This window comes from Hemiscyllium ocellatum, chromosome 25, assembly GCF_020745735.1.
Source record: "Hemiscyllium ocellatum isolate sHemOce1 chromosome 25, sHemOce1.pat.X.cur, whole genome shotgun sequence".
In the NCBI taxonomy this organism is placed as follows: domain Eukaryota; kingdom Metazoa; phylum Chordata; class Chondrichthyes; order Orectolobiformes; family Hemiscylliidae; genus Hemiscyllium; species Hemiscyllium ocellatum.
In genome coordinates, this window is record NC_083425.1 from 52,317,988 (window position 1) to 52,345,178 (window position 27,191).

Genomic DNA, 27,191 nt, shown 5'->3' on the forward strand with positions numbered 1-27,191 from the left:
CGTCTGGCAGGGAATGTGCCAAAACTTCCCACCCATACCTGCCCGCCCCTCACACACCAGAATGTCCAGCCTTCTGTTTCTCAGGCAACAGGTAAATACTGTTCATTTGGTTGGAGCATCAGTGTGGAGTTGCCTTATCAACACAAACAAATTCTTGTCTATCGCCTGCCAGAGATAAGAGGCCCAAAGGGCTTGGCAAGAGACTAAACTCGGGGCTTGTTGCAACAACATGATAAGGATCAAGAATCAGCGCTCTTGTAAAACACTTCTCGTCCTTTATCCAAAGGCAGGGATAAGAACAGACACGACTCGGGAGACGGAAAAGTCGGTGGGATAATTGCCTGTTACAACCTGTGGTTACAATTAAGTTAAGATAAAACACGAACCCTTAAAGAGAGGTTGATTTATAATCAGGCAGGAACCACAGAGTTGGGCTGGATGGGAGCGTAGTAATTAAAGTTTGGATGAAACGTGCATGCTGGAGTCTTTTGGCTGGCTGCCAAGATGTCATAAAGGGTGCCTTCTGTGAGATCTTTAGACTTGTGGCTTTTGTGGCTTACAGAGGGTGTGAATGATGGGCTTTTTATTTGCTGTGTTTCTCTGTCGATATGGTGTGCTGGTTGGGACTGTGGATTAGATAAGAAAGGAAATAATAGAAAACAGGTGCAGAGTGTCAGGTTAATATCAGCACCTTTACTGTCACAGTGAGCAGGTACATGTTAGCTTGGTTGGATCAGTGCTGCAAATGTGTTGCTGGTCAAAGCACAGCAGGCCAGGCAGCATCTCAGGAATAGAGAATTCGACGTTTCGAGCATAAGCCCTTCATCAGGAATAAGAGAGAGAGAGCCAAGCAGGCTAAGATAAAAGGTAGGGAGGAGGGACTAGGGGGAGGGGCGATGGAGGTGGGATAGGTGGAAGGAGGTATGACCTGGGGGGTGCAGTGAGAGAGGGACTCACTGAAATCCTTGTAGAGGGAGGAAGAGAGCTTCTTCAAGGAAGGCATCCTTGTAAGAGGATTCGCAGTAGGTTAGATCAGTGCCTAGCACGTAACTCAGAACGATGCCAGCATAGAATCACAGAGATGGACAGCACGGAAACAGACCCTTCAGTCCAACTTGTCCATGCTGAGTAGATATCCTAAATTAATCTCGTCCCATTTGTCAGCATTTGGCCCCTATCCTGATAAACCCTTCCTTCCTATTCATATACCCATCCAGATGTCTTTTAAATGTTGTAACTATACCAACCTCCATTACTTCCTCTGGCAGCTCATTCAATACACGCACCACTCTCTGCGTTGAAAACTTGCCCCTTAGGTCCCTGATAAATCTTTTCCCTTCTCACTCTAAACCTATGTCCTCTAGTTTTGGGTTCCCCTATCCTGTGAAAAAGATCTTATCTCCTCACCCTGTCCATGTCCCTAATGATTTTATAAACCTCTGTAAGGTCACCCCTCAGCCTCTGACGCTCCAGGGAAAACAGCCCCAGCCTATTCAACCTCTCCCTATAGCTCAAATCCTCCAACCCTAGCAACATCTTTGTAAATCTTTTCTGAACCCTTTCAAGTTTCACAACATCCTTCCTATGGTAGGGAGACCAGCATTGAATGCAGTATTTCAACAGTGGCTTCACCAATGTCCTGTACAGCCGCAATGTGACCCCTCAACTCCTGTACTCAGTGCACTGGCCAATAAAGGCAGCTGTACCAAACACCACCTTCACTATCCTGTCTACCTGTGACTCCACTCTCAAGGAACTATGAACCTGCACTCCAACCTGCCGCACAGGATTCTGGTGGTCTTCAGCCTGTCTCCTCATGTTTCAAATCACTGCCAAAGGAAATGCCTCAGGGTGGCTCTACAGTAGACAATGAGCCAAGGCACTGCCTTCTGGTCGTGGGATCATGGAGAGGAACATGAAGACATTTCACATCCAAGTGGTCGGATAGAACTTGAGTCAAAGAGGGGCCATGAGGGGGTGGACATGGTGATGGACAGGATTTGGAGGAAGAAGGTAGAGAATTTGAAGAGTTGGAGTTAATAGGGAGTAATCAGGCCACAGACTGATTTGAAGAGACAGTGGGAAATTTTAAAATCCAAGTGTTTGGTGACTAGGAAATCTCTGCAGGGGTTGAGTGAGATACACTGTGAGGTCGGGTATCCATTCCACAGGACTTTATTTTTCTTCTGTGACAACAGAAAGCTGCGATCAGCTGGTTTGAATTCCAAAGCTGCATTGTTTCCGTGGCTTGTGTAGTCCATCGGAGATTGTGATAGGGAGGAGTCACCTGAAAGAAACCAGCAGCAGCATGGGAAGGAGGTTTGGCCTGGCTGTTCCTGGTCTTTTCCCAAGCTCATCAAGGCATCCAGTTGGATTTGGAATAAGGTCACTTTGTTTCCACAGCTCCACCTGACTGATCAGTTCAAACATTTCTTTCTCTTGAAAGAGTAAAGACGATTCTCTTAATATCTATTTATGTTTTCCTTGCACTAATATCTATTGATATCCTTTGAAGTAATCGTCTTAGTTTCTCTTTCACACACCTTTTAACATGCTCTGTAATTTGGCGCCATTCCCTTGTTCAATCACCTTCTTTCGACACAGCTGCTTTTCCCTATTGTTCCAACTCCTTGAAGCTCTCCGTTCAGATGGAGGGAGTGCCTTTAGTTAGGGCCTTATTAAAAAGGGTGATCTCTAGAATAGGTCGCCATTTGATGATGTTACGTTGGCCCTTCCTTGGTAAAAATGTGGAGGGTGGGACCGTGGTTAAAAACGTTATGGCTGGCAAAACATATCCCCAACATGTTTCATCTGTGGGGGTTCACTGGAGAGAAATTTAGGGATGGCCATTGAGCTTACCAGCACCATCAGCACCTTGTGAGAGAGTAAGTTTAGGCTTGGCTCCTACAGTGCAATTGGGCGAGCTGCTATAGGGAATGGAGAAGGGAAATCCCAATGGGGTTGTGTAGGTAATTGTGGCAGTACCTCGGCCCAATAACCAGGATCTGGAGCTTTAGGGGTGTCATCCTGCTGTGCTCAGGCTGGTGGGAGCAGGGGGTTCTGAGCCGAGGTAGGAGAGGTTCCTGGGCCAAGGGAGGAGGGGGCCCTGGGTCGGAGGGTACAAAAGAGTTCTGAGCCAGGGGAGGCAATATGGACCATGTTTTCTGTGCCTGGACTATAATTTCAGCAAAGCTTTTGATATTCATTCATTCCTGCACTGTGGGAGTTCAGCAGTGTAAAAAGTGGATCAGGGGCTGGGAGAGGGGCAAAGAAATTTGCTTTCATTTGAAATAAAGTCTTCTGTTGTTTATATGTAGCACGTGTGAAATTAATACTTTTTGAGCGCTGTTGGAAATGTGTGGGGACTGGGGGAGGGAGGCAGTGGGATTGAAACTCTCACAGCCCTGCCATCGGATTAATGGCAGAGTGTAGTCAGGGAGCTGTCTGTTTATCCTGTTTCCTCCATGTCCCAGGTCACCTATTCCATTGCTCGCCCCTCTCCAGAATCAATACTGTGGCTCCAAGAACAGCTCAAAAGTTGGGAATCCCGCAGTGAGTAACTCACCTGACTCTCCAAAGCCTGCCCACCATCTATAAGGCACAAGTCAGGAGTGTGATGGAATACTCCCCACTTGCCTGGATGGGTGCAGTTCCAAAATCACTCCAGTTTGAAATCATACAGAATAAAGCAGCCCATCTGGCACCTTCAACATCCACTCTCTCCACTCAGTAGCAACAACATATGCCACTGACCAGAAGCAATGCCAACACCTGCCCAGGTTCCTTTGACTACCCCTTCCAAATCTAAAGCCTTTTCCTCAGATGGGCAAGGGCAGCAGACGCAAGTTCCCTTCGACGTCACACTTCATCCTGATTTGGAACCACGTTCCCCCTCCCTTCCCTGGCACGAGGTGCAAATCCCTGAATCGCTAGCTAGCAGTACGTACCTAACCGCCATTGAATGCAGCAGTTCGAGAAGGCAGCTCACCATCACTTTATTTAGGGCAATTCGGGATGAGCAGAAAATGCAGGCCCTGTGAACAAAGCCCATAACCCGTGACAGTTTGCTTTTTTCAACCTAACAAATAGGAAATGCCTGTATTGATTTCTTCCAGATTTTTGATTTCTCCCTTCCTGCACCTCATTGTCTTTTATCTGTTTCTCTCCTGCTTTTACTCTTATCTCTTTCTTTATTTCTTCACCGGGTCTCATCTTCATTTACTGATATTAGTTCATTTAGTTTCTCTGTTGCTGTTTGGACGGAGCTATCTGTCCTGCAGGTCTCTGAGCTCTATCCCAGAGCATGCAGGACTCGGTGTCTGTCTCCTTTGTGGCTGTAGATTCATTTTACATTGGCCCAAAGAGGGGATCCTTTAATGTGGGAAACAGCCAAGATTGGAGCAGAGGGAACAGTCATCCCCACACTGAGCCGGGGCGGGCTCACTCACAGAGTAAGGCACTGCGGCCTACACGTAGAGAAACAGCATCCTGGTGGTGAGTTCAATCCATTGGTATCCCGATCTCTCCTGAGAAGTGGTAGGTGAACAGCTAAAAAGCCCAAAGCTACTTTCCCACAAATTGGACAGGGTCCAGATGGTGTGGTCACCCCTCTGAACGTAGAACTGAATTGTACAGCACAGGATCAATGAGCAGATGGGCACACGTGTTCATGCCCTCACATGTTCCAAGTGTGTACGGTTTTGGAGATACAGAGCTGTCAGATTCTGTGATTTGTTGCTCGCTTATTCCCGCCTCTTGTGAGTTGCTGGCGATCTCGATCTTTATCGCAAGACAGGTTGTTTTCATTCTGAGCTTGGTGCAGTGTGTCAGCAGGGGCTGCTGGGTAAGTTTTAACTTGTCTTATTTGAAGTGGTGTCAGTTCATCTCCCCTTCCCCCTCCACTTTATCCTGCCCTCACTCCCCCCCCCTCCAATTTATCTTGCCCTCACTCCCCTTCCACTTTATCCTGCCCTCACTCCCCCCTCCCCCCTCCAATTTATCTTGCCCTCACTCCCCCCTCCACTTTATCCTGCCCTCACTCCTCCCTCCCCCCTCCAATTTATCTTGTCCTCACTCCCCCCTCCACTTTATCCTGCCCTCACTCCCCCCTCCCCCCTCCAATTTATCTTGCCCTCACTCCCCTTCCACTTTATCCTGCCCTCACTCCCCCCTCCCCCCCTCCAATTTATCCTGCCCTCACTCCCCCCTCCCCCCTCTAGTCTGGCTGCCATTTGCAGACAACGATCCGTGTTTGAGATCCTTACACCCGGGGGTAAGGTGATCACTTGACTTGAAGCGAGTTTGTAAAGGATGAGAGTTGAGTCAGTTGAATGCTTTGGCACACGCCAGGATTTATTGAGCTATTCGTCAGCAATACGTGGGACCTCCAGGCCAGATGTTCTGTTGGGCCTTCTGGAGGGGGCTTCAGCTGACCTAGATTGCTGATCATTTCCCAGGAAGCACTGGATTGTTGTAAACTTTGTGCCCGGTGAGTTGTGAGTTGGCCCAAGTAAGGTTCAAACTTGCAGGCATCCAGTGTCAGGATTAACTCATTCGGATACAGTCCAGCAACAAACTCCCTCGGAATATCTCATCATGTATTCCAAAGGTAGTGCAGCTAGATACAGAGAAAATCTTCCTCTGCTTTTTTTAAACTGAAATTAAACCTCCCACAACACTGTCCCCATCAAACACTCTCATTTAGGGACAGCATAGGGTTACATATATAGCAAAGTTCCCATTAGCACTGTTTCCATCAAATATTCCCAGGACAGGTAAAGCATTGGGCTTAAATACAGAACAAAGCTCCCTCAACATTGTCCCCATCAAACACTCCCAGGACCGGGATAGCACAGGGTTAGATATAAGGTAAAGCTCCCTCAACATTGTTCCCATTAAACATTCCCTGGAAAAGAACAGCACAGGGGTAAATAGAGAATAAACCTCCCTCTACTCTCTTAAACTGAATGTAAAGCTCCTTCAAATCTCCAAGGGCATTTATAGAATAGGGGTTAGATAAAGAGTAAAGCCACTGTCCCCACCACACACACTTCGGAGAGGGCAGCATAGGGTGAGATTCAAAGCATATCTCTCTTTACATTGTCCCTATCAAGCACTTCTAGGGCAGGTACTGCACAGGGTCAGATATGATTAGATTAGATTCCCTACAGTGTGGAAACAGGCCCTTCGGCCCAACAAGTCCACACCGACCCTCCGAAGAGCAACCCACCCAGACCCATTTCCCTCTGATTAATGCACCTAACACTACAGGCAATTTAACATGGCCAATTCACCAGACCTACACATCTTTGGACTGTGGGAGGAAACCGGAGCACTGGGAGGAAACCCACACAGATATGGGGAGAATGTGCAAACTCCACACAGACAGTCACCCGAGGCTGGAATTGAACCCGGGTCCCTGGTGCTGAGAGGCAGCAGTGCTAACCACCCAGCTACTGTGCCGTCCTAAATGGAGTAAAGCTCCTTGTACTCTTTTTTTAAATTAACAGTAAAGCTACTATTACACTAGTCCCTCCAAACACTTCCAGGACAGTACAGCACAGGGTTAGATGCAGAGTAAAGCTCCTGCTACTCTGACCCCATCGAATACTCTCAGGAAAGGGTCAGCACAGAGTCAGATACAGAAGAAAGCTTCCTCTTCTCTCTCAAACTAAAAATAAAACCTACTGTAATCATTTAAAATGATATTAAAGCTCCCTCTGCCCTGTCCCTGTCAAACACTCCCAGAATCGGTATGGAATGGGATCTGATTTTGAGTAAAACTCCTTCCATAGTAACTTAGGATGACTGGGACTTTGAGTGATAGACAGGGAGAAGTGATAACCCTCAGAGGATGGGGTCTATGAGCAGTTTGTCACATCGTTGATGAACGGTCTGCGATTTTAAGTAGAGAAGAGAATGCCATGTTTTCAGCTGATGCAAATGTAAGAATGTAAAGTGAAGCAGCAGTTCATTGCTTTTGGTCATCTGACTTATCCAGAAGCACAAGGTAATGTTCTGGGGACTGTGTCCGAGCAGTATAGTGGCTCAGTGGTTAGCACTGCTGCCTCACAGTGCTAGGGACCTCGGTTCAATTCCAGCCTCAAGCGACTGTCTGTGTGGTATTTGCACATTCTCCCCGTGTCTGCGTGGGTTTCCTCCGGGTGCTCTGGTTTCCTCCCACAGTCCAAAGATGTGCAGGTTAGGGTGGATTGACCATGCTAAATTGCACATAGTGTTCAGGGATGTGCAGGTTAGATGTGTTAGCCATGGGATATCCAAGGTTACAGGTTAGGGGCAGGCTCTGAGTGGGATGCTCTTCAGAAGGTCGGTGCAGACTTGATGGGCTGAATGGCCTCTTTCCACACCGTAGGAATTCTATGACTTGGCATTTGAAGTGAAATTTGAATTAAATAAAAATCCGGAATAAAAGCTAACATAATGGTGACCATGTAAACAGTGTGAAATGTTGTAAACGCCCATTTGGTTTACTAATCTGCCTTCCCTGAAGGAATGTACCATCCTTACTGGTTTGGTCTACAAGTGACTGCAGACCCACAGCAATGTATTAATTGCCCTCTAGACTTATAGGGAGGAGAAATAAATGCCTGTGAAGAAATACATAAAGTCATTACTTGTGAAGAGGGAAGCACAAAACTGTAGAATGGCCCAGATGAATGAAACTGGCAAGGTGACAGCTGCCAGTAACTTAATGTCCTGATGGGTGAGATTGTACAGTTTGAATCGCTTGTAGCCTGAAAAGAAATAAGGTGATTCCTCAAGAGATCACTGTCCAACCATAGAAAGTTATCTCCAGAATTACATTGGGTTATATCACAGGAGGAGTAGAAAACTAAGAACAGACAAGATAGGAACAGGAGTTATCTGCTCAGCTCCTTGACGTTGTTTTGTTATTCAATAAGTTTCTGGTGAATCTGCTCATGGGCTTAATTCCACTGTCTTGTGCACTCCCTGGCCAGCATTACCCTTGATTCCCCAGTCAATCAAAAATCTGCCCAGACAAATTGAAATAGAAACTGCAGAGAAATTTAGAAGATCTGGCAGCACCTGCAGGGAGAAAACACAGTTAACAGTTTGAGTCCCGTGACCCGTCTTCTCAGCCTTGTTTAGTTTTCAGTTTTTCATCTTTAAGGGAAGGGGACAGTCCAGTAGTGTTGCCACTGGATTGTTAAGCCAGAGACTCAGGGAATGTCCTGAGGTCCTGATTTCGGACTCTGCCACGGCATGTGGTGAAATATGAATTCAATATTTTTTAAAAAGTGGAATTAAGAGTCTAATTGAGTAAAACCATTATCGATTGTCGGAAAAACCCGTCTGGTTCACTAATGGGGAGAAACTGCCACCTATACCTGATCTGGTATGCGTGACTCCAGACCCACAGCGATGTGGTTGACTCTCCACTCTCCATTAGGGTTGCTAACCCAGACAGTGACACCCACATCCAGTGAATAAATAAAAGAAGATTTTGGTTCTTGTCACATTGTCCCTGATGGGGCAGTGTTCGCTTTTTGGTGGTTGTCCTGATGAAGAAGCAACGCTCCGAAAGCTAGTGCTTCCAAACAAACCTATTGGACTATAACCTGGTGTTGTGTAATTTTTAACTTTGTACATCCATGTAAAACATGTTGCCTCTTTTGTCATTTTTAAATCTCCCTCCTCTCACCTTTAAAAATATGCCCCAATCTTTAAATCCCCCATCTGAGGGAAAAGACAGCTACCATTAACCCTATCTATACCCCTCATTATTTTATAAACCTCTGTACGGTCACCTCTCCATTGCCTATGCTCCAGTGAAAAAAGATCCCAGTCTATCCAGCCTTTGTTGACAACTCCAGCCTTCCATACCTGGCAGCAACCTGGTAAATCTGTTCTGAAGCCTCTTCAGCTTAATCATATCCTTCCTATAACAGAGAGACCAGACACATAAGGTGTGCCATGGCCCTGACAAGGTCAATATATTTAACCAGTTAAAAGAATGGGGAAGCTTCATGTCCCTGAACTGCAACCAACTCAGCCATTCTATGTCAGATCTTTGCTAAAATCTCCACCTGCTTTTATATTATTAAATGAAAGCAAAATACTGCCTATGCTGGAGATCTGAAACAAACACAGAAAGAGCTGGAGAAACTCAGTAGGTTTGGCAGCATCTGTGGAAAGGGATCAGAATTAACACTTACGCTTCAGAACATTCTTTAGTTCTGAAGATGGGTCACTGGACCCGAAACATTAACTCTCGTTTCTCTCAATGCATGCTGCCAGACCTGCTGTGTTTTTGTTTTTGATTCTCATTTCCAGCATCAGCAGTTCTTTCAGTTTTTTGGTCCAGATAGTGCTGGAGAGATCCTTTACCCGTTCCATCCTTTCATCTTCCCTACCCTGAAATCTCACAGCACACCCCTACTGGAGTCCCTTCTACTTGCCCTGTCTACCTGTCTCACTCTGCTCCTTTGTTCAGTTTGTAGCTTCCCTCCTGCCCTTTTCCACACTTCCTCGTTGATGAAACCCCTTTCATTTCATTACCCCTTGACTCCTGACCAGAACTCTGGATTAGTGGTGCTGGAAGAGCACAGCAGTTCAGGCAGCATCCAAGGAGCAGCTGAACTGCTGTGCTCTTCCAGCACCACTGATCCAGAATCTGGTTTCCAGCATCTGCAGTCATTGTTTTTATCTCCTGACCAGAACTGACCACACACCAGCCAAGGTTGCTATTGATTCCTGTGCTTCTGTGACCAACCCCCCCCCCCCCAAACCTTTCCTCTCTATATCCTCTTCCCAAACTCCATGTGCAGGCTCCTGTTTTCCATTTTGCCTCCACTTGTCCTCAGTGCTGCGGCTTGTTCAACTGTCTAACTCCATAGGAACATGAGGAGACCATTCGGGCCCTCAAGCCAATTCTGCAATTACATCAGGTTTGTGGCTGATCTGCATCTTTACGTTTGCTCCCTGCCTTATAGTTCCATAATTCTTAATACCATTGTCAAGTAAATATTTGGAGATTCCTGTCTAAAATGATGGTTGGGTTGGAATTCCTAGCCCAAACTAAACGTTAATTCCAGAAGGAGTTTTCCAACAATCTCCGATGTATGATTTATGAATGGATTGCAGTCTTTTCCAGCTCTTTTGTTCCTATAATCCGATGACTAGTACAGTCCTAAAGGCAGTGGTTGTCCCTGCATCCTTCCTGAGAGGGAGCAGCAGCGTTCACTTGATGCTTAATGCTGATGGGTAGAGGAGAGACTAATCAGTCTGGTGCGATTAAGTCACTGTGCTGAAGCTGGGATTTTCAGGTGCTCCCCCATAGGGGGAGACGTTGAGCTCCCAATCATGAATGAACTTTGCCAGCTTGTGATGAGTACCTAACCTTGGCCCACATTTGAGTTTCCAATCAGAATCTTCCTTTCAGGAAGACAATTCCTGCTGGTCCAGCCCCTGACACTTTCTGAAGGCCAATAACACAACAGCAACTTGCAGTTATACAGTGCCTTTAATGTAGTAGGTGAGATAGGTGTTCAGCAGCAACTTATTGGAGGAGGGAGACATGGAGAGGAAATGTCAGAGTATGGCAGCCAAAGAAATGGAGGAAAGCAGGAATAGTAATAAGGCCACAATGAAGGAAATGCAGTGTTCTCTGAGGGCTGTCAAACTGGAAGATATTAGAGAGGTTGGGAGGGATGAGGAGAAATGTTAAAGAAAGGATGATCATTTCAAATTGGAGGTGTTGCTAGACTGGCAGCTAATGTAGGTCAGTGAGCACAGGGTACACAAGACTTTGCACAAATTAGGCCATGGGCATCATTAGTCGATTTTGAAGGAGAGGGGTAAGATGCGAAGAACTAAGGAAAGGTACACTGGCATTGGAGGTAGTGCAGAGGAGGTTCACTAATCTGCTCCTGGTTATGGAGGGAGTGGGTTATGAGGAGAGGGTGAGTATGTTGGACCTGTACTCTCTGCTGTTCAGTAGAATGAGCGGTGACCTTATTGATTCTTCGGGCGTTTGACAGCGTAGATGCGGAGAGGTTGTTTCCTATTGTGGGAGAATCTAGGACTAGAAGGCAACTTCTCAGAGTGTGCGGAGGTGGGGGGCAGATGTGAAATTTCTTACCTGAGGATAGTGAATCTGAGGAATTCGTTACCACAGAGAGCTGTCAAACCTAAGTTGTTAAGTATTTTTTTGCCATTGTTAAGTACGAGACAGATTTTTAATCATTAAGGGAATTAAGTGTTATGGGGATAAGGCAGGAAAATGATGATGAGGTTTATCAGGTTAATCGTGACCTTATTGAATGGCAGAGCAGACACGATGGGCTGAATGGCCTTCACCTGTTCCTACATCTGATGGTTTCAACGTTGCATATTTAAAAAGAAGTTCCAGTTGGTTGGCAATTTTCCATAACACGCTTCACGGCTCTTGCTTGAAGCTGAAATGTTTTAAAGAGTTCAGTAGTTTCAAAGGGAGTTTTCTGGTGTCAGGTTGATAGCAATCAGATGTCTCTGTAGAGGGAAAGGATGTCAGTGACAATGCAGGCTAATTGAACCTGTGATTTCTCCGAGGTGTTGAGTGAGTGCCTGCCGTTGAGCAGCTGGATCCTGCAAGGGTTCGCTTGCCATTGGCCAGCTGCTGGAAACCTGCCAACTAGTTTGTCACCACATGGTCAGTATGTGAACAATAAACCCAGATGAGAGCATTGGAACCAGAGCCTGCCAGGGGTGGGGAGTGAGCTGGGCCCAGGGGGAGGGCACTGAGCTGGGCCTGGGCTGGTGGGGGGAGGGAGCTGTACCAGGGCCTGGCACAGAGGCACCATCATCTTAAGGATGGGTGAAGTAGATCTATCCTGTCAGGAATGCATTTATCTGGACAGGTCTTCTGATTGTGGGCTACTTTTGGATTAATATAATTGTTTATGAGAGATTATGTTGAACATATTGAGACCACATTTCATACTTAAAGACACTGACGACTTTTCAAAGAGCCTTTATTGCGTTCAGAATGTCCTGCGATTGTGAAAGACCCTTTCCAAATGTAAGTTTCATCTCTGGTCAGTGCTGTTTTCTGAACTGAGTTTCAAATATCTTTCCTCTCTCTATGTTGTCGGGATGTTGAAATTGAGCAGCATTGCATTGTGCCCTACTCTTAGCTTAGGATCAGTAAAAGCCATGATCTTTTTCAGCCTCCCCTGACAATTCAGGTGTATAAGAGCAGAACAGGCTTGACCATGTTTTCCTCACTGCCTGATTTACCTCGTCTGTGCTCTGATTCACAGTATTTCTCACCTTCTGTGGAGAAGACCACCCAGTGGGATATTGCTGACTTTGACGCACTGATGGCAAAGGTCATAAATGTCTACACTCTTTCAGAATCATAGAATCCCTACAGTGAGGAAAGAGGCCATTCAGCCCATTGAGTCTATACCGACCCTCTGAATAACATCACCACCCAAACCCATCCACCCACCCTATCCCTGCATTTCCAATGGCTACCTCACCTAGCCTGTACATCCCTGGACACTACTGGACAATTTCCCTTGGCCAATCCACCTAACCTTCACATCTTTGAACTGTGGAGCACCCAGCGGATCCACACACAGACACGGTGAGAACGTGCAAATTCCACACTGGGTGTCACTCAAGGCTGGAACCAAGGCTGGGTCCCTGGTGCTCTGAGGTAGCAGTGCCAACCGCTGAGCCGCCCTGCTGCCCACTGTGCTTTCTTGTGACCTGGGCCATGGCCTTTCAATGGGCCTCTCAAAAATATAACAGAACTAACTGGTGATATGTGCAGGTAACATTGTTACAGAAGGATGGGGGTGAGTGGAGAAAGAGCATTGAATTGTTTCATCTTGCTCCTCTTCCGCCCATTAGCAATAGTGTTTCTTTTTATTTTTCTGATTCCTTGTTCCTTTTCAAGTCGGTGTGTCCTGTTCCCATGACCTGGAGCAAACATGATTGGGTTAATCTGGAAGAAAGGTTCAAAGTTTGTGAGAAGATTTGTAGCTTGGGTGCTCGTTGTTGTGGTTCTGTTCGCCGAGCTGGGGATTTGTGTTGCAGACGTTTCGTCCCCTGTCTAGGTGACATCCTCAGTGCTTGGGAGCCTCCTGTGAAGCACTTCTGTGATCTTTCCTCCGGCGTTTGTAGTGGTTTGAATCTGCCGCTTCTGGTTGTCAGTTCCGGCTGTCCGCTGCAGTGGTCGGTATACAGATTCAATCAATAAGCACGTCGACCTGGACCCAATATACCGACCTCTGCAACGGACAGCAGGAACTGACAACCGGAAGCGGCAGATTCAAACCACTACAAATGCCGGAGGAAAGATCACAGAAGCACTTCACAGGAGGCTCTGAAGCACTGAGAAAGGTTCATTTATGCATTCAGTCTAAGGGAATGGTTGTTGCAATATGTACATATTCACAAGCATAGAAGGAAGAAATAAAAGTATAGGGGAAAAAAGGAATGGAAGAGGTAAAATGTTTTTTTACAGAATAATGTGAACTTTAATTCATGTGATTTTTGTCTGAGTCAAGATTAGAGTGGTGCTGGAAAAACCTAGTTGATTTTTTTGTCTGAGTGCAGGAAGGCCTTATCCAGTGCGAGTTCCTCTCTGCAGGACTGTGGGTGAAGCTGACTGATGGCAAAATTCATTTCATAATTATTAAAGTTGTAGCAACATGAGGTTAGTGTCTGCATTTCCAGCAGATATAATGCTTCTTTTGGAATTGAGTTACAAAGATGTTAAGACTTGAAGTTTAGCCTGAAGTTTGGTTATGATGATGTGGAGGTTGGACTGGGGTGAACAAAGTCAAAAGTCACATGACGCCAGGTTATAGTCCAACAGGTTTATTTGAAATCGTAAGCTTTTGGGTCATAGCCCCTTCAACAGGTGAAGTCTTATGATTTCAAATAAACCTGTTGGATTATAACCTTGTGTCGTGTGATGTCTGCCTCTGGTTATGATGTTAGAAGGCCATAGATTCTTAGCAGACTGTTGGTAATGTTAACTATATCCTTACCAGACTGAAGCAATGGTGTCTAAAACTTAATTAACCGCACCACAGCCAGAGTTGTTTGATCATGTGCCTTGTCCATTAAGTTGTCAGTTTCAATTCAACGATTAGTTTCTGTGTTCTTGTCAGGACGTCTTTGCTTCAGGAGATAAATGGGACTATTAGCAAGCACCTCCACGAGTATGATGGGGTTAAGCTTCTATGTCCCTGGTCAGCCCAATATTCACTTTTAAAGGATGAACAGTGAGCCTTTAGCGTCACTTCAAGCATATTGGCAGGGATCCTCTCAGGTTTTAACTAACCGTGCGGAAACACATGTTAAGATGGCGATGAACACACCCCCTTCCCACCGACAAGATAACTCACTTAATTGCCAGCCTAATCCGCCCATAGAATGAGAAACCTGCCTATCAGGTGCTCTGATACTGGAGTATTGGCAAAAACTGCAGGTTAACCAAACAACGGTAGCTTTTGGGTCCTAAAGACAACTGCTTGAGGGATCCTCTGGAGGTGACTGAGTGATAACCGGGTGAGTTTTATTTTGTCTTTGCAGGACGGGGGATGTTGTGGGGAGAGGTTTGGCAGGGTCGGGGTTCCATGCCCTACCCACAGACCAGCCACCTTTCCTGCCTGGAAAGGGGATGGTCAAAGAGTTGGTGAGGTGAGGCCTCTCAGTGGCCATTATTGGACCTTCTGACAGTTTTGATTGCTGGTGAGTCATGAAATACCTCTCTTGTCCAGAAGTTAATTGCTGAGTGGCAAGAGGAAGCAATGTTTCATTTCAGGGAAGACTCGCTTTGTCTTCTCTCCAACTCCAGGGAAGGGGGTCAGTTTTTGCCATCAGGTTTCATTTGCTGTCCCCCTTTGTTCTCAGCCTCTGCCTGATGTGATAGGAGTGTCTCCTGCTTCCTTTTATGTTAGTTTGACCAGGATATCCACTTCCCAAGCAGCACCGGGAAACAGTCTTTCACATTCCCTTACTCACTGTCCAGTACGTTCACACTAGGGATCAGTGAGTCTTGTGTCAATTGTTAATAGCCTGTTAAATCATCCTTCATATCTCAGTGATCAGAACTAGAGGCAGTCCGCTGAGCACAGAGTTGTACAGTTTAGACCCAGTTTCCTTTGACTTATCATTGCCTTCAACAATTACTGTTCCACAAAAGTTGCCAACTGCGATTACATTTATTCCTGGAGGTTCCTTCGCACAATCTATCTTCCGCAAAGAGTCTGAGGAGTCATATTGGACTTGAAATGTTAACTCTGTTTCTCTCTCCACAGATGTTGAGTTTCTCTAACACGTCCTGTGTTTTTATTTTGAAAATAGGAATTGGGTGATGAGTCTTTCCGTATGGTGTTAGGGGGACAGTAAGCCACAAGGCTGGATGTGTTGGCTGAGTAAGAGTTGGGACGTGTGATGAAACCCTGAGCTCAAAAGTGCAGGTGAAAATCCTGGAGTGTTTTACAAAAGAACAATTAGAGACTGCTATGGTTAGGGAGGGGGGATGTATTAGAATCCTGACTTCAAGGATTCTGGCTGAAATGTCACAAAATGTGTTTTCCTTGTTATTTTAGCAGGACTACGTTGATCTGCTGAATTTGGAATTTGTTTAAGTAACAAAGTTCACGATAGTTTGTTCTCCAACATCTGACCTTGAAGGTTCTGAAACCGTGGAGCTGCTTTGATGAATGAAGGACAATGTGATGTCCAAGGGTCTCAGGGCCACAGTTTGTGACTGTGTTGTTGAAGTGTGTCTGTTCTATCTGCAGATTCTCAGCTTTGCACCATGCTGCCCTCAGCGGGAGCACTGAGCTCATTTCATTGCTGCTCGAAGCCCAGGCCATGGTGGATATCAAGGACAGCAATGGTTTGTATTATTTTATGTTCTTCCCATGCTCAATCCATGCTTTCAGCTTCCTGTCCAAACTTGTGGAGCTCCCTGTCCTCCTCCAATCTGTGGCCTCTTGCTCACCCCCGGTTTCCGTTGCTCCATTGAAGGAGGCTGTGGCTGTAGCTGCTTTGCCTATTCCCTCCCTAATCCCCTTCACCCCTCTCGTGCTCTTTGAGATGCTCCTGAAAACCCACCATCTTTCCCTGTGATGTTCATGGATTCACTCCACTGATTGTCTACTACAGTGTGAAACACCCCCCTAAACCACTACAACACCCATGCATTTAGTGCCTTTAACATAGCCTTACATTCCATGGCACATGTAACAAAATTTGTTGTCGATATGCGTAACACTGTATAATGACCAAATATGAATGGTTTGTTAGTTGTAGGGTTATAGTATACAGGTGAAGGGGATTGTCTATTTAAGGACTGACTAAACTGATAAAGAGAGACTGCCAGGACCTAGGGGCAATATGTCAGAGAGTAGACCCCTGTGCTTAAACCTATTATTGAGAGTAATAGATATTTCTTAATCACCTTGTTCAGAGTTGCTGTCGTAAATTCTGGAGCAGGTGGGACCTGAACCTTGCTGCCCTGAATCAGAGGCAAGGACACTACCACTGTGTCACAAAAGCCCTACGTGTCCAACTTCATACTTGACCCAATGGGCTTAGGATTGGATTAACTCCAGGTGTTCCTTCGAGGGCTTTCCAAAGCCTCAGAAAGAGAGAGGTGAAGAGTCGGTGAACGTTTGGGCAGAGGATTCCATAACTACAGGGCCTAGCCAAGTGATGGCACGGCCACCGATTGACAAGTAAAGAGAACCGTGGATGCATGAGGCCAGAGCTGGAGGCGCAGTAAGATTGCTGAGGGTTTTAGAAGCAGGCAGAAGTTCCAGAGATAGGGCAGGGTGGGATCATGAGTCATTTGGAAGTGAGGGGAAGCACTTTAAAATGGGGGCATTCTAGACAGGGGTGAATAGGACTTGTTGAGAATTAGAATGTGGGCATCACAGTTTCATTTGATAATCCTCTTGCAAAGTGCACTGGGATGTTTTACTCCATCAAAAGTGCTATATAAATGCTTTTTTCTTCATTTTGCCTGTTGCATCCTCACCACTGAAGCTGTCTGCTTCGTTTCTTCCCCAGCCAGTGGAGCGGACAGGGAGTGACATTTTCCATTGGGTGGGAAGGTGGGAGCTGGCACAGTCTGTACTTGGACCTACCTTGCTGTCCGATGGGGTCCGGTGTGATCTGTAACTCACCTATGTTTAGCTGCTTTTGATAAATCCCTTTGATTCCCTCACTCCAACAATAAGCGAAAGGCAAGGACTGATTTGGGATAGTCAACATGGCTTTGTGCGTGGGAAATCATGTCTCACAGACTTGATTAAGTTTTTTGAAGAAGTAACAAAGAAGATTGATGAGGGCAGAGCAGTGGATGTGATCTATATGGACTTCAGTAAGGCGTTCGACAAGATTCCCCATGGGAGACTGATTAGCAAGGATAGATCTCACGGAATACAGGGAGAACTAGCCATTTGAATACAGAACTGACTCAAAGGTAGAAGACAGAGGGTGATGGTGGAGGGTTGTTTTTCAGACTGGAGGCCTGTGACCAGTGGAGTGCCACAAGGATCGGTACTGGGTCCTCTACTTTTTGTCATTTACATAAATGATTTGGATGCGAGCATAAGAGGTACAGTTAGTAAGTTTGCAGGTAACACCAAAATTGGAGGTGGAGTGGACAGCGAAGAGGGCTACCTCAGATTACAACAGGATCTGAACCAGATGGGCCGATGGGCTGAGAAGTGGCAGATGGAGTTTAATTCAGATAAATGCGAGGTGCTGCATATTGTGAAAGCAAATCTTAGCAGGACTTGTACACTTAATGGTAAGGTCCTAGGGAGTGTTTCTGAACAAAGAGACCTTGGAGTGCAGGTTCATCGCTGCTTGAAAGTGGAGTCGCAGGTAGATAGGATAGTGAAGAAGGCGTTTGGTATGCTTTTCTTTATTGGTCAGAGTACTGAATTCAGGAGTTGGGAGGTCATGTTGCGGCTGTACATGACATTAGTTCGGTCACTGTTGGAATGCAATTCTGGTCTCCTTCCTATCGGAAAGATGTTGTGAAATTTGAAAGGGTTCAGAAAAGATTTACAAGGATGTTGCCAGGGTTGGAGGATTTGAGCCCTAGGGAGAGGTTGAACAGGCTGGGGCTGTTTTCCCTGGAGCGTTGGAGGCTGAGGGACGACCTTATAGAGGTTTACGAAATTGAGGGGCATGGATAAGATAAATAGGCAAAGTCTTTTCTCTGGGGTCGGGGAGTCCAGAACTAGAGGGCATAGGTTTAGGGTGAGAGGGGAAAGATATAAAAGAGACCTAAGGGGCAACCTTTTCATGCAGAGTGTGGTACGTGTATGGAATGAGCTACCAGAGGATGTAGTGGAGGCTGGTACAATTGCAACATTTAAGAGGCATTTGGATGGGTATATGATAGGAAGGGTTTGGAGGGATATGGGCCAGGTGCTGGCAGGTGGGACTAGATTGGGTTGGGATATCTGGTCGGCATGGACGGGTTGGACCGAAGGGTCTGTTTCCATGTTGTACATCTCTATGACTCTATAACTGATCTCATCCAGTGTGTCCTGGCATTCACATTCTTCAGTGAGGGAGTGTTCCAGATTTCTATTGTCTGACATATGAATGGACAATGCCATCCTGACTGGTTAAACTCTGATGTTCAGATGAATGTTCCTTGTATTGTTTTATTACTGATGGTGCTCCTTTCTATGCTGTGTGATGTTTGGTGCAGGGATGAGGCCGTTACACTATGCAGCGTGGCAGGGAAAGCTGGAACCCGTGCGATTGCTCCTCCGAGCTGGAGCAGTGGTAAACGTTGCCTCGCAGGATGGTCAGATCCCATTGCACCTTGCAGCACAGTATGGACACTATGACGTGGTAAGTGAGAACCCCCCCCCCACCCTGTGTTATCACTGATCTCCTGTAGTCCTTGAGGAGGACCATTTCTCTGCCAACACTAGAGTGTACTAATGGTGACCACATAATCGCTGTGGATGGGATGTCATACATTTTGAATCTGTTTCTTCACAGTGACCCAGTGAGGATTGGTTGTAGATATTTTACTCCTCTAGGAGCAGGTGGATATTGAACCAAGGCCTCTTGGGTCAGATTAGGAACATTTACCATGATGCCACAAGAGTTCCTGAGGGTTGATTGGTTGACGGATGCGACATTGTTGGTCTTGACACAGTGGTTTCCAAGGCTGCTTGACAGTCTTTGGGCCAATAGGTTTTGCATGACTAGCACCCATCTTTTTTTCTGGCTTGTTGATCTGCTGCTGCTCACCACTCTGATCCACATTGGGTTATGGTTCCACCGGCTGGCCTGTGAGGCACCATGTCAAATGCCTTCTGGAAATCCAAATAGCTCATGAACACTAGCTCTCCTTTGTCTAACTTGCTTGTTAGCTGCAAATGTGTTGCTGGTCAAAGCACAGCAGGCCAGGCAGCATCTCAGGAATAGAGAATTCGACGTTTCGAGCATAAGCCCTTCATCAGGAATGAGAGAGAGTAGCCAAGCTGGCTAAGATAAAAGGTAGGGAGGAGGGACTTGGGGGAGGGGCGATGGAGGTGGGATAGGTGGAAGGAGGTCGAGGTGAGGGTGATAGGCCGGAGTGGGGTGGGGGCGGAGAGGTCAGGAAGAGGATTGCAGGTTAGGAGGGCGGTGCTGAGTTGAGGGAACCGACTGAGATGCAGAGGAGATGACCTGGGGGGTGCAGTGAGAGAGGGACTCACTGAAATCCTTGTAGAGGGAGGAAGAGAGCTTCTTCAAGGAAGGCATCCTTGTAAGAGGATTCGCAGTAGGTTAAAATCTTCGAGTAAAAAATGAGGTCTGCAGATGCTGGAGAGCATCTGCAGACCTCATTTTTTACTCGAAGATTTTAACCTACTGCGAATCCTCTTACAAGGATGCCTTCCTTGAAGACGCTCTCTTCCTCCCTCTACAAGGATTTCATCTCAGTCGGTTCCCTCAAGTCAGCACCGCCCTCCTAACCTGCAATCTTCTTCCTGACCTCTCCGCCCCCACCCCACTCCGGCCTATCACCCTCACCTTGACCTCCTTCCACCTATCCCACCTCCATCGCCCCTCCCCCAAGTCCCTCCTCCCTACCTTTTATCTTAGCCAGCTTGGCTACTCTCTCTCATTCCTGATGAAGGGCTTATGCTCGAAACGTCGAATTCTCTATTCCTGAGATGCTGCCTGGCCTGCTGTGCTTTGACCAGCAACACATTTGCAGCTGTGATCTCCAGCATCTGCAGACCTCATTTTTAACTTGCTTGTTACCTCTTCAAAGAATTCTAACCAATTTATCAATCATGACTACCCCTTGTCGAAGCCGTGCTGACTCAGTCTTATTTCACCGTACACTTCCAAGTACTCCGCAATCTCATCCTTAATAATGGACACTAAAATCTTACCAATGACCGAGGTCAGGCTAACCAGCCTATAGTTAGATTAGATTACTTACAGTGTGGAAACAGGCCCTTCGGCCCAACAAGTCCACACCGACCCGCCGAAGCGCAACCCACCGATACCCCTACATATACCCCTTACCTAACACTACGGGCAATTTGGCATGGCCAATTCACCTGACCCGCACATCTTTGGACTGTGGGAGGAAACTGGAGCACCCGGAGGAAACCCACGCAGACACGGGGAGAATGTGCAAACTCCACACAGTCAGTCGCCTGAGGCGGGAATTGAACCCAGGTCCCTGGCGCTGTGAGGCAGCAGTGCTAACCACTGTGCCACCGTGCCGCTATTGTCTCCTGCCTTTTCTTTCCTCCCCTCCATAAACATGGCTGCTACATTAGCCAGTCCTCTGGGACCCTCCCTAACTCCAATAGTTCCTGAAAAATCACCACCAATGCCTCCACAACCCCCTCAGCTATCTTCTTCTTCCGGACCTTGGGGTGTAGTCTATCTGATCCAGGTGACTTATCCACCTTCCGGCTTTTCAGCTTCCCCAGTACTTTCTCCTTCGTGATGACCACACCAATCTTTTACTCCTTTAATCTTGTTCTTGTGCTGATTTGCTCGTGCTCAAGTAGTGATCAGGAAGTATAATCTTTTGGCTCTGCTTTTAAATTAAGCCCCTAGCTGTTCATAATCCCTCAGCAGAACCCCTTACTGTTTCTACCTGTAAGATTAGTACTTATGTGGACCGTGACTGGATCTTCCCATCCCACTCCAAGTTCCTCTGAGTCCTAAATGAAATATCCTGAACCTGGGCACCAGGCAGGCAACACAGCCTTTGGACCTCTTAATCCTGACCACAGTGTTGATTCCCCTGACTATACTATCCCCGATTATAACTACATTTCTCTTTTCTCCCCTCAGCACTGTGCAATGGTCAGTTTGCCCTACCTCCTTACAGCCCTCACTCTCGTCCATACAGAGAGCAAGAATCTCAAACCTGTTAGACAAGCTCAAAGGTGGAGGCTCCTTCAGCACTACCTCCTGGATCCCTCTACCTACCTCGCTCATAGTCACACCCTCCAGTGCTTGAGCGCTGACCACATCCAAGCTCATTAATCCAAGAGGTGTGACTGCCTCCTGAAACACAGCATCCAGGTAACTCGTCCCCTCCCTGATGTATCAACGTGTTTGAAGCTCAGAGTCCAGCACATCAACTCCTGAGCTTTCTCGAGCAACCAACACTTGCTGCAGATGTGGTCATTAGGATCACAATGGGCTCCAGCAGCCCCCACAACATGTCTCCTGGTCCTCCATCTCTATTTACTTCGCTCTTAATTTGTTTTAAAAAAAACTCCCACTGGTCTTTTAGTTTGTAATCTGTAAACATGTAACCTGTTTACCCTCAATCTAAAGGTATCTATCCTATGATAGATAGTCAAATTAGCAACTATTACTGACAACTGATGAACTTACAATTTTCTTATGATGTTTTTATTTTGTGCTGGGCTCTGATCCTGAGCTTCAAAATATCCTACTATAAAACCTTTACAAACTGTGAGCCAAAAAAGTACTACTTCCCCTCTGCACCACGTTACCACACTGCCTCCAAAGTCCCAATATACAGAGGAACCTCCATTATCCGAATGACACAAGCTGGGCGGTATTTTGTTTGGATAATCAAGTGTTTGGAAAATCGAATGCTGGATAACACAGTTTAGCTAAGCATTGGGATCTTGCAGTCTTGTTCGGACAATCCGAAATTTCGAAAATCGAATGCCAGATATTCGAGATTCCCCTGTACTCACTCACACTGTGTCTCACTCCAGCGTGATCGCTTCTTCCTGATCATGTGATACTTACTCACATTCACTGATTAACCCCTCCTTTATGAGGGTCACTGAAGAGTAGTTCACCCACTCATTGGATGAACCCCACAACCATCAGAGCAACTAACCTCCAATTTTCTTCCTGGGAACATGGAAGAGAAGTGGAATGTATAACTCGCACAATTGGGGTTCCAGGCCAATTGATTACAGGAACTGTTGATGTCTTGGGATTTTATTGTTTACCACTTCCAGGAGACAGGTCATTGTGTGAAAGGCAGTTTGTGTGGGATTGGCTGCATTTGTGCCAACATGTGGGCGGCACGGTGGCACAGTGGTTAGCACTGCTGCCTCACAGCGCCTGTAGACCCGGGTTCAATTCCCGACTCAGGCGACTGACTATGTGGGTGGGCGGCACGGTGGCACAGTGGTTAGCACTGCTGCCTCACAGCGCCTGTAGACCCGGGTTCAATTCCCGACTCAGGCGACTGACTGTGTGGAGTTTGCACGTTCTCCCCGTGTCTGCGTGGGTTTCCTCCGGGTGCTCCGGTTTCCTCCCACAGTCACAAAGATGTGCGGGTCAGGTGAATTGGCCAAGCTAAATTGCCCGTAGTGTTAGGTAAGGGGTAAATGTAGGGGTATGGGTGGGTTGCGCTTCGGCGGGTCGGTGTGGACTTGTTGGGCCGAAGGGCCTGTTTCCACACTGTAAGTCTAAAAAAAAATGTGATAATACCAGGATATCATAAATAGCATGATCCCCATTAATGACAAAGTGCAGGCCTTTTGTCTGGTTACAGTGGAGGGGCTGCTGGATGTATATTGGTTGGAAGGTTGAATGTTGGCCTCTTAGCATGCCAACAGTCAGCTGAGAAAGCCAAAGATGGCATTGAGAACAGCGCCCAGCGGTCCCAAGAGTGCCGCTGGGAGTTGTGGCCACGTCTGGGACTGCAGCTTGGTGACCCAGAGAGGGTCACTGGGAGGAAGGATGAAAGCAGAGGCGGAAGGATGAAAGCAGAGGCGCAGGGCTGCCTTCCTGGGTCAGTTGAGGCCCTTCGGGGCCAACCAAGTTGTCACTGCTGGGATTCTACCTCCTGAGGGGAGGGCTCCCCTGCCCTCTTGGTGGGTTCTTGAGGGCAGGATGCAGCTCCTTCTCGGACACCAGGTCCTACCGTCACACCATGCTGAAAGAGGATCTGCACCTACCCTCCATGGTGACCCTCGCCCTCTGCCAAATCCCAGTGGGTCACCAAGCAGCAGTGACTACAACTCCCAGGGGCGTTGCTGGGACGAGAGAGCTGGGGGCATTTTCGGTGCAGTCTTGGCCATTCTCGGCACAGGACACAGAGCGTGGGCTGTCACTGTCTCATTGATATTCCATCCCATCAGGGATCCCAGGAACGGGCAAGGCAGAGTTACCAATGGCTTTCTGGCTGGTGAACAGGCCCGTTACTGAGACCATTAATTCAGGGCCCTGTCCCTTTAAATATCCAGACCTCTCCTTCTCTGGCCCTGTGCTGATTGTGGGTGAGATTTGAGGATTTGGTGAGAGTTGTTGAGAGTTGTGGAGGGTGTTTCTTAAAGAGCGTATAATTATCAGAATCTTTGAGACATGTCAGCGAGCCAAGACTTGTTCAGCCAAGACTTGTTTGTTTTGAAATGAAATGAGTGTTTAAAAGGCAATTACCGACTTTCATCTGAAACATGAAAACAAGCCTTTCCTTAGCCCAGGGTGAAGGATGGAAGCCTGACGTGGATTACACAAAAGGAGAGGGAGCAGTTTCGGGCATTGGACTGGGGCAGGAACAGGAACAGGGTCTGAGCTAGGCGCCACCATGGAAAAGGAGGGATCAGGTCAGAGAGAGGAGGGGGGAATGTACAGGGAACGGCGGATTCACATCAACACTGTGGGAAGGTAAGGATGTGAAATCAGGAACACTTGTCAGTCGGTGGACTGCGGGATTGGGAACGCTGTCAGTATGTGGCTGTAGGATCGGGAACACCACCAGTGTGTTGGCTGTGGGATCAGGAACATTGTCTGTGTACAGACTGTGGGATCGGGAAAACTGCCTGTGGATGGGCTGTTGGATCGGGAACATCACCAGTGTATGGACAGTGGGATTGGGAATAGAATCAGTGTATGGCCTGTTGGACCAAGAACACCACCAGTGCAAGGACTGTGGGATTGGGAACATCACTTATGTATGGACTATGGGACCAGGAATACTGTCAGTGTAATGACTGTGGGATGGGGAAATTGCCGGTGTATGGACTATGGGATTGGGAATACTGTCAGTGTAATGACTTTGTGATAGGGAACACCACGAGTGTACAGACTGTGGGACCGGGAACATTGTCAGTGTAATGACTGAGTATCCCTGTCTTTGAAGGCTGTGCCATTGGGAGCTGGGCGGAAGTTCATCCTCCTTAAACCCATCTCCTCAACTGAGCCTTCCTTTGGCCATGTGACCTGACACCAACTGCAGTGTCACAGCTGGTTTGAAGTGGTCACCCTGGGGGATGTGAGCAGCTAAAAGGCAGGATATAAATGAAAGTCATTGTTGTTGGCTGGAGGCAGTGTCAGGCTAGGTGGGTATTATTTTGGCCTCAAGGTGGCATTTGGGAAAATACTGAGACTGTAGCTCCCCAAACCCCGTTCACAGGCTCTCGCAATCAAAGAATTATCATGTTGCAGAAAGAGGTCATTCAGCCCAATCATACCTGAACAGTTCTGTTATCTCATGCCAATCTCCTGTCCGTTTCCCATATCCCTACCTGCCAAACTGCTGCGTGAACTTCCGTCTTGCTGGGACAAAAGGAAAGGGTTAAACCATGGAACCTCCTGGGCAATGTTGTGAAAACTGATCAGATTGAATCACACCAACGCTGGAATCTGTGTGTGGGGTCAGCTCAGCACCGGGAACTTTCATTACCCTTCACCACCACCTTCACTGCTCACTTCTACACCCCTCAGAGCTGGGGAACGTCGCTCAGCAGGGTGTTTCAAATCCTCCTCTCTCGATCTTATACATCCTGAGGGCCCGTGTCAAACAAAATAATGAAAAAGCTGTGTCTCCTCTTCCCTCTGGGGGGTGGGGGGGGGAGACTTATAGAGAACTGGGCCAGTCCCCCTCACATTCCCACACTGACTCTCCTATGCCTCCTATTGGCTGCCTGACAAACTGCACTGGCAGATTGATCAGATCTGCAGCCGAGTTGTTTAAAGATTTTTGTTTTAATCCCCTACTCATTAAGCAACCTTTCTCTGTCCACATTTTCCTAAGGTCTGCCCAACACAAGAAAGCAGGAGAGGGTAGGAGAGTCTGGATAATAGCAAATGATCAAAAGGAACTTTTGATCACACGGTTAAAGCATCTTCTGATATATTATGTCTGAAGATTTCTTCGGCAGCGCAGTGACTACTATTTACAGACATATGTCAGACATTTTCTATGTCAACAATGCCCTTGCAACAACAAGGGGATGAATAGCTGAGTCAACCAGAGACCTGACTAAGTAAATAAATGAAACTAAAACTAGCTGTTGCTGAAAATCTGAAACAAGAACAGAAAGTGCTGGAGAAATTCAGCAGGTCTGGCAGCATCTGTGGAGAGAGAAACAGAGTAAACGTTTCCAGTTTCAGAAATGATAGTAACCAGGAAGCCCAGTGAAGCAGTTGAAGGTACCTCGTTGAATGTTTTTAAAGCAGACATGGATAGATTGTTGATCAGTAAAGGAATTAAGGGTAATGGTGAGAGGGAGGTAAATGGAGTTGAGTCCATGAAACGATCTGCCATGATCCTATTGAATGGTGGAGCAGGCTTGAAGAGCCAGATGGCCGCCTCCTGCTCCTGGTTCTTATGTTCTTAAGACAGGATGGGATGTGGGGAATGAGTGAGGAGACAGATGGAGATAGAGCCCAGAGAGAGAGAGATTAATAGTGAGGGAGACAAAAGGATGGCTGATAGTGTGCCAGGGGAAGAGAAAAGCTGACAATGGGGTCAATGTGTAGGTGAGAATGGGTTAGCTTTGCTGAAAGCCGCCCACATAATGACAGGGTCTGGGGTGTGAGGGTGAGTAAAGGACATAGGGGTAGTGTTCAGGCCTTGAGTATGTAATGCAGGCTGTGATTTCAGAGTCACACTGAGTGAGAGCTGCACTATCAGAGACATTGTCTTTCACAACAAACGTTAAATTTTAAAAGCCCATCTGTGTTGGCTTATTTGGATTTTATAAATGGTTGGTGGAAGGAGCAGTGAGTTCCTTCCAGAGTCTTGGCTGATATTAGTGCCTGAGCTGACATCATGATGACAGATTAACTGACCGCTCATCTCAGCTGCTGTTTGTGGCATCATCTTTACAGAATCAATTGTTCTTCACAGTAGCTCAGTTCCTGTGTGATTTCCTGAGGGAAAAGATGAACATAGTCAAGTCTTCCTTGCATTCGTCCGAAGATGAGCACAGTTGGCTGATCGTGCTGTATTGGTGGTTATTTTTTGGATGATACTGCATGGCTCCTCTGCCTGATCGGCTGTTAGTGCCCTCAGCCCCAGCTTTGTTACCCATGGTCTTGATTATTCCTGTGGAATCCTGGCTGGCTTCCCACATTCACACATCCGTAAACTGTAGACCATCTGAAATCTCTGCTGCCCCATGTCCTTATTCGCTCCTTGACTTATTCATTCATTGCTCCCTGTGCTTATTGACATCCCAGTTAAATAACGTCACTCTTAAAATTCTCATTTTCATTTTCAAATTCCTTCATGACCTTGCTGCTCTCTATCTCCAGCCACACGAGTCTCTGGAATATCTGTGCTCCTCCAGCTGTTGAACGGCCTCAATTTCAATTGCTCCACCGTTGGAGGCAGCATCTCCAGTCCAGGTGCCCGGTGATGTCATCAAGATGGCGGTGGAGTAGGGGCCGTGAGCCGGGGCCTGTCAACTCCAACTACTTTTCTT

The 27,191-nt window shown here is 47.0% G+C and overlaps 1 protein-coding gene across 4 annotated transcripts in view; it reads left to right on the plus strand.

The window, feature by feature from the left end:
• The window catches only part of LOC132827680 (caskin-2-like), a 277,191-nt gene that overhangs the window by 173,839 nt on the left and 76,161 nt on the right, over positions 1-27,191 (plus strand). For all 4 annotated transcript variants that reach the window (XM_060844329.1, XM_060844327.1, XM_060844328.1 and 1 more), the window contains 2 exons: positions 15,789-15,886; positions 18,725-18,870. In XM_060844329.1, coding sequence (XP_060700312.1) covers positions 15,789-15,886; positions 18,725-18,870 — 244 coding nt within the window. The remainder of the gene's footprint in view (positions 1-15,788; positions 15,887-18,724; positions 18,871-27,191) is intronic.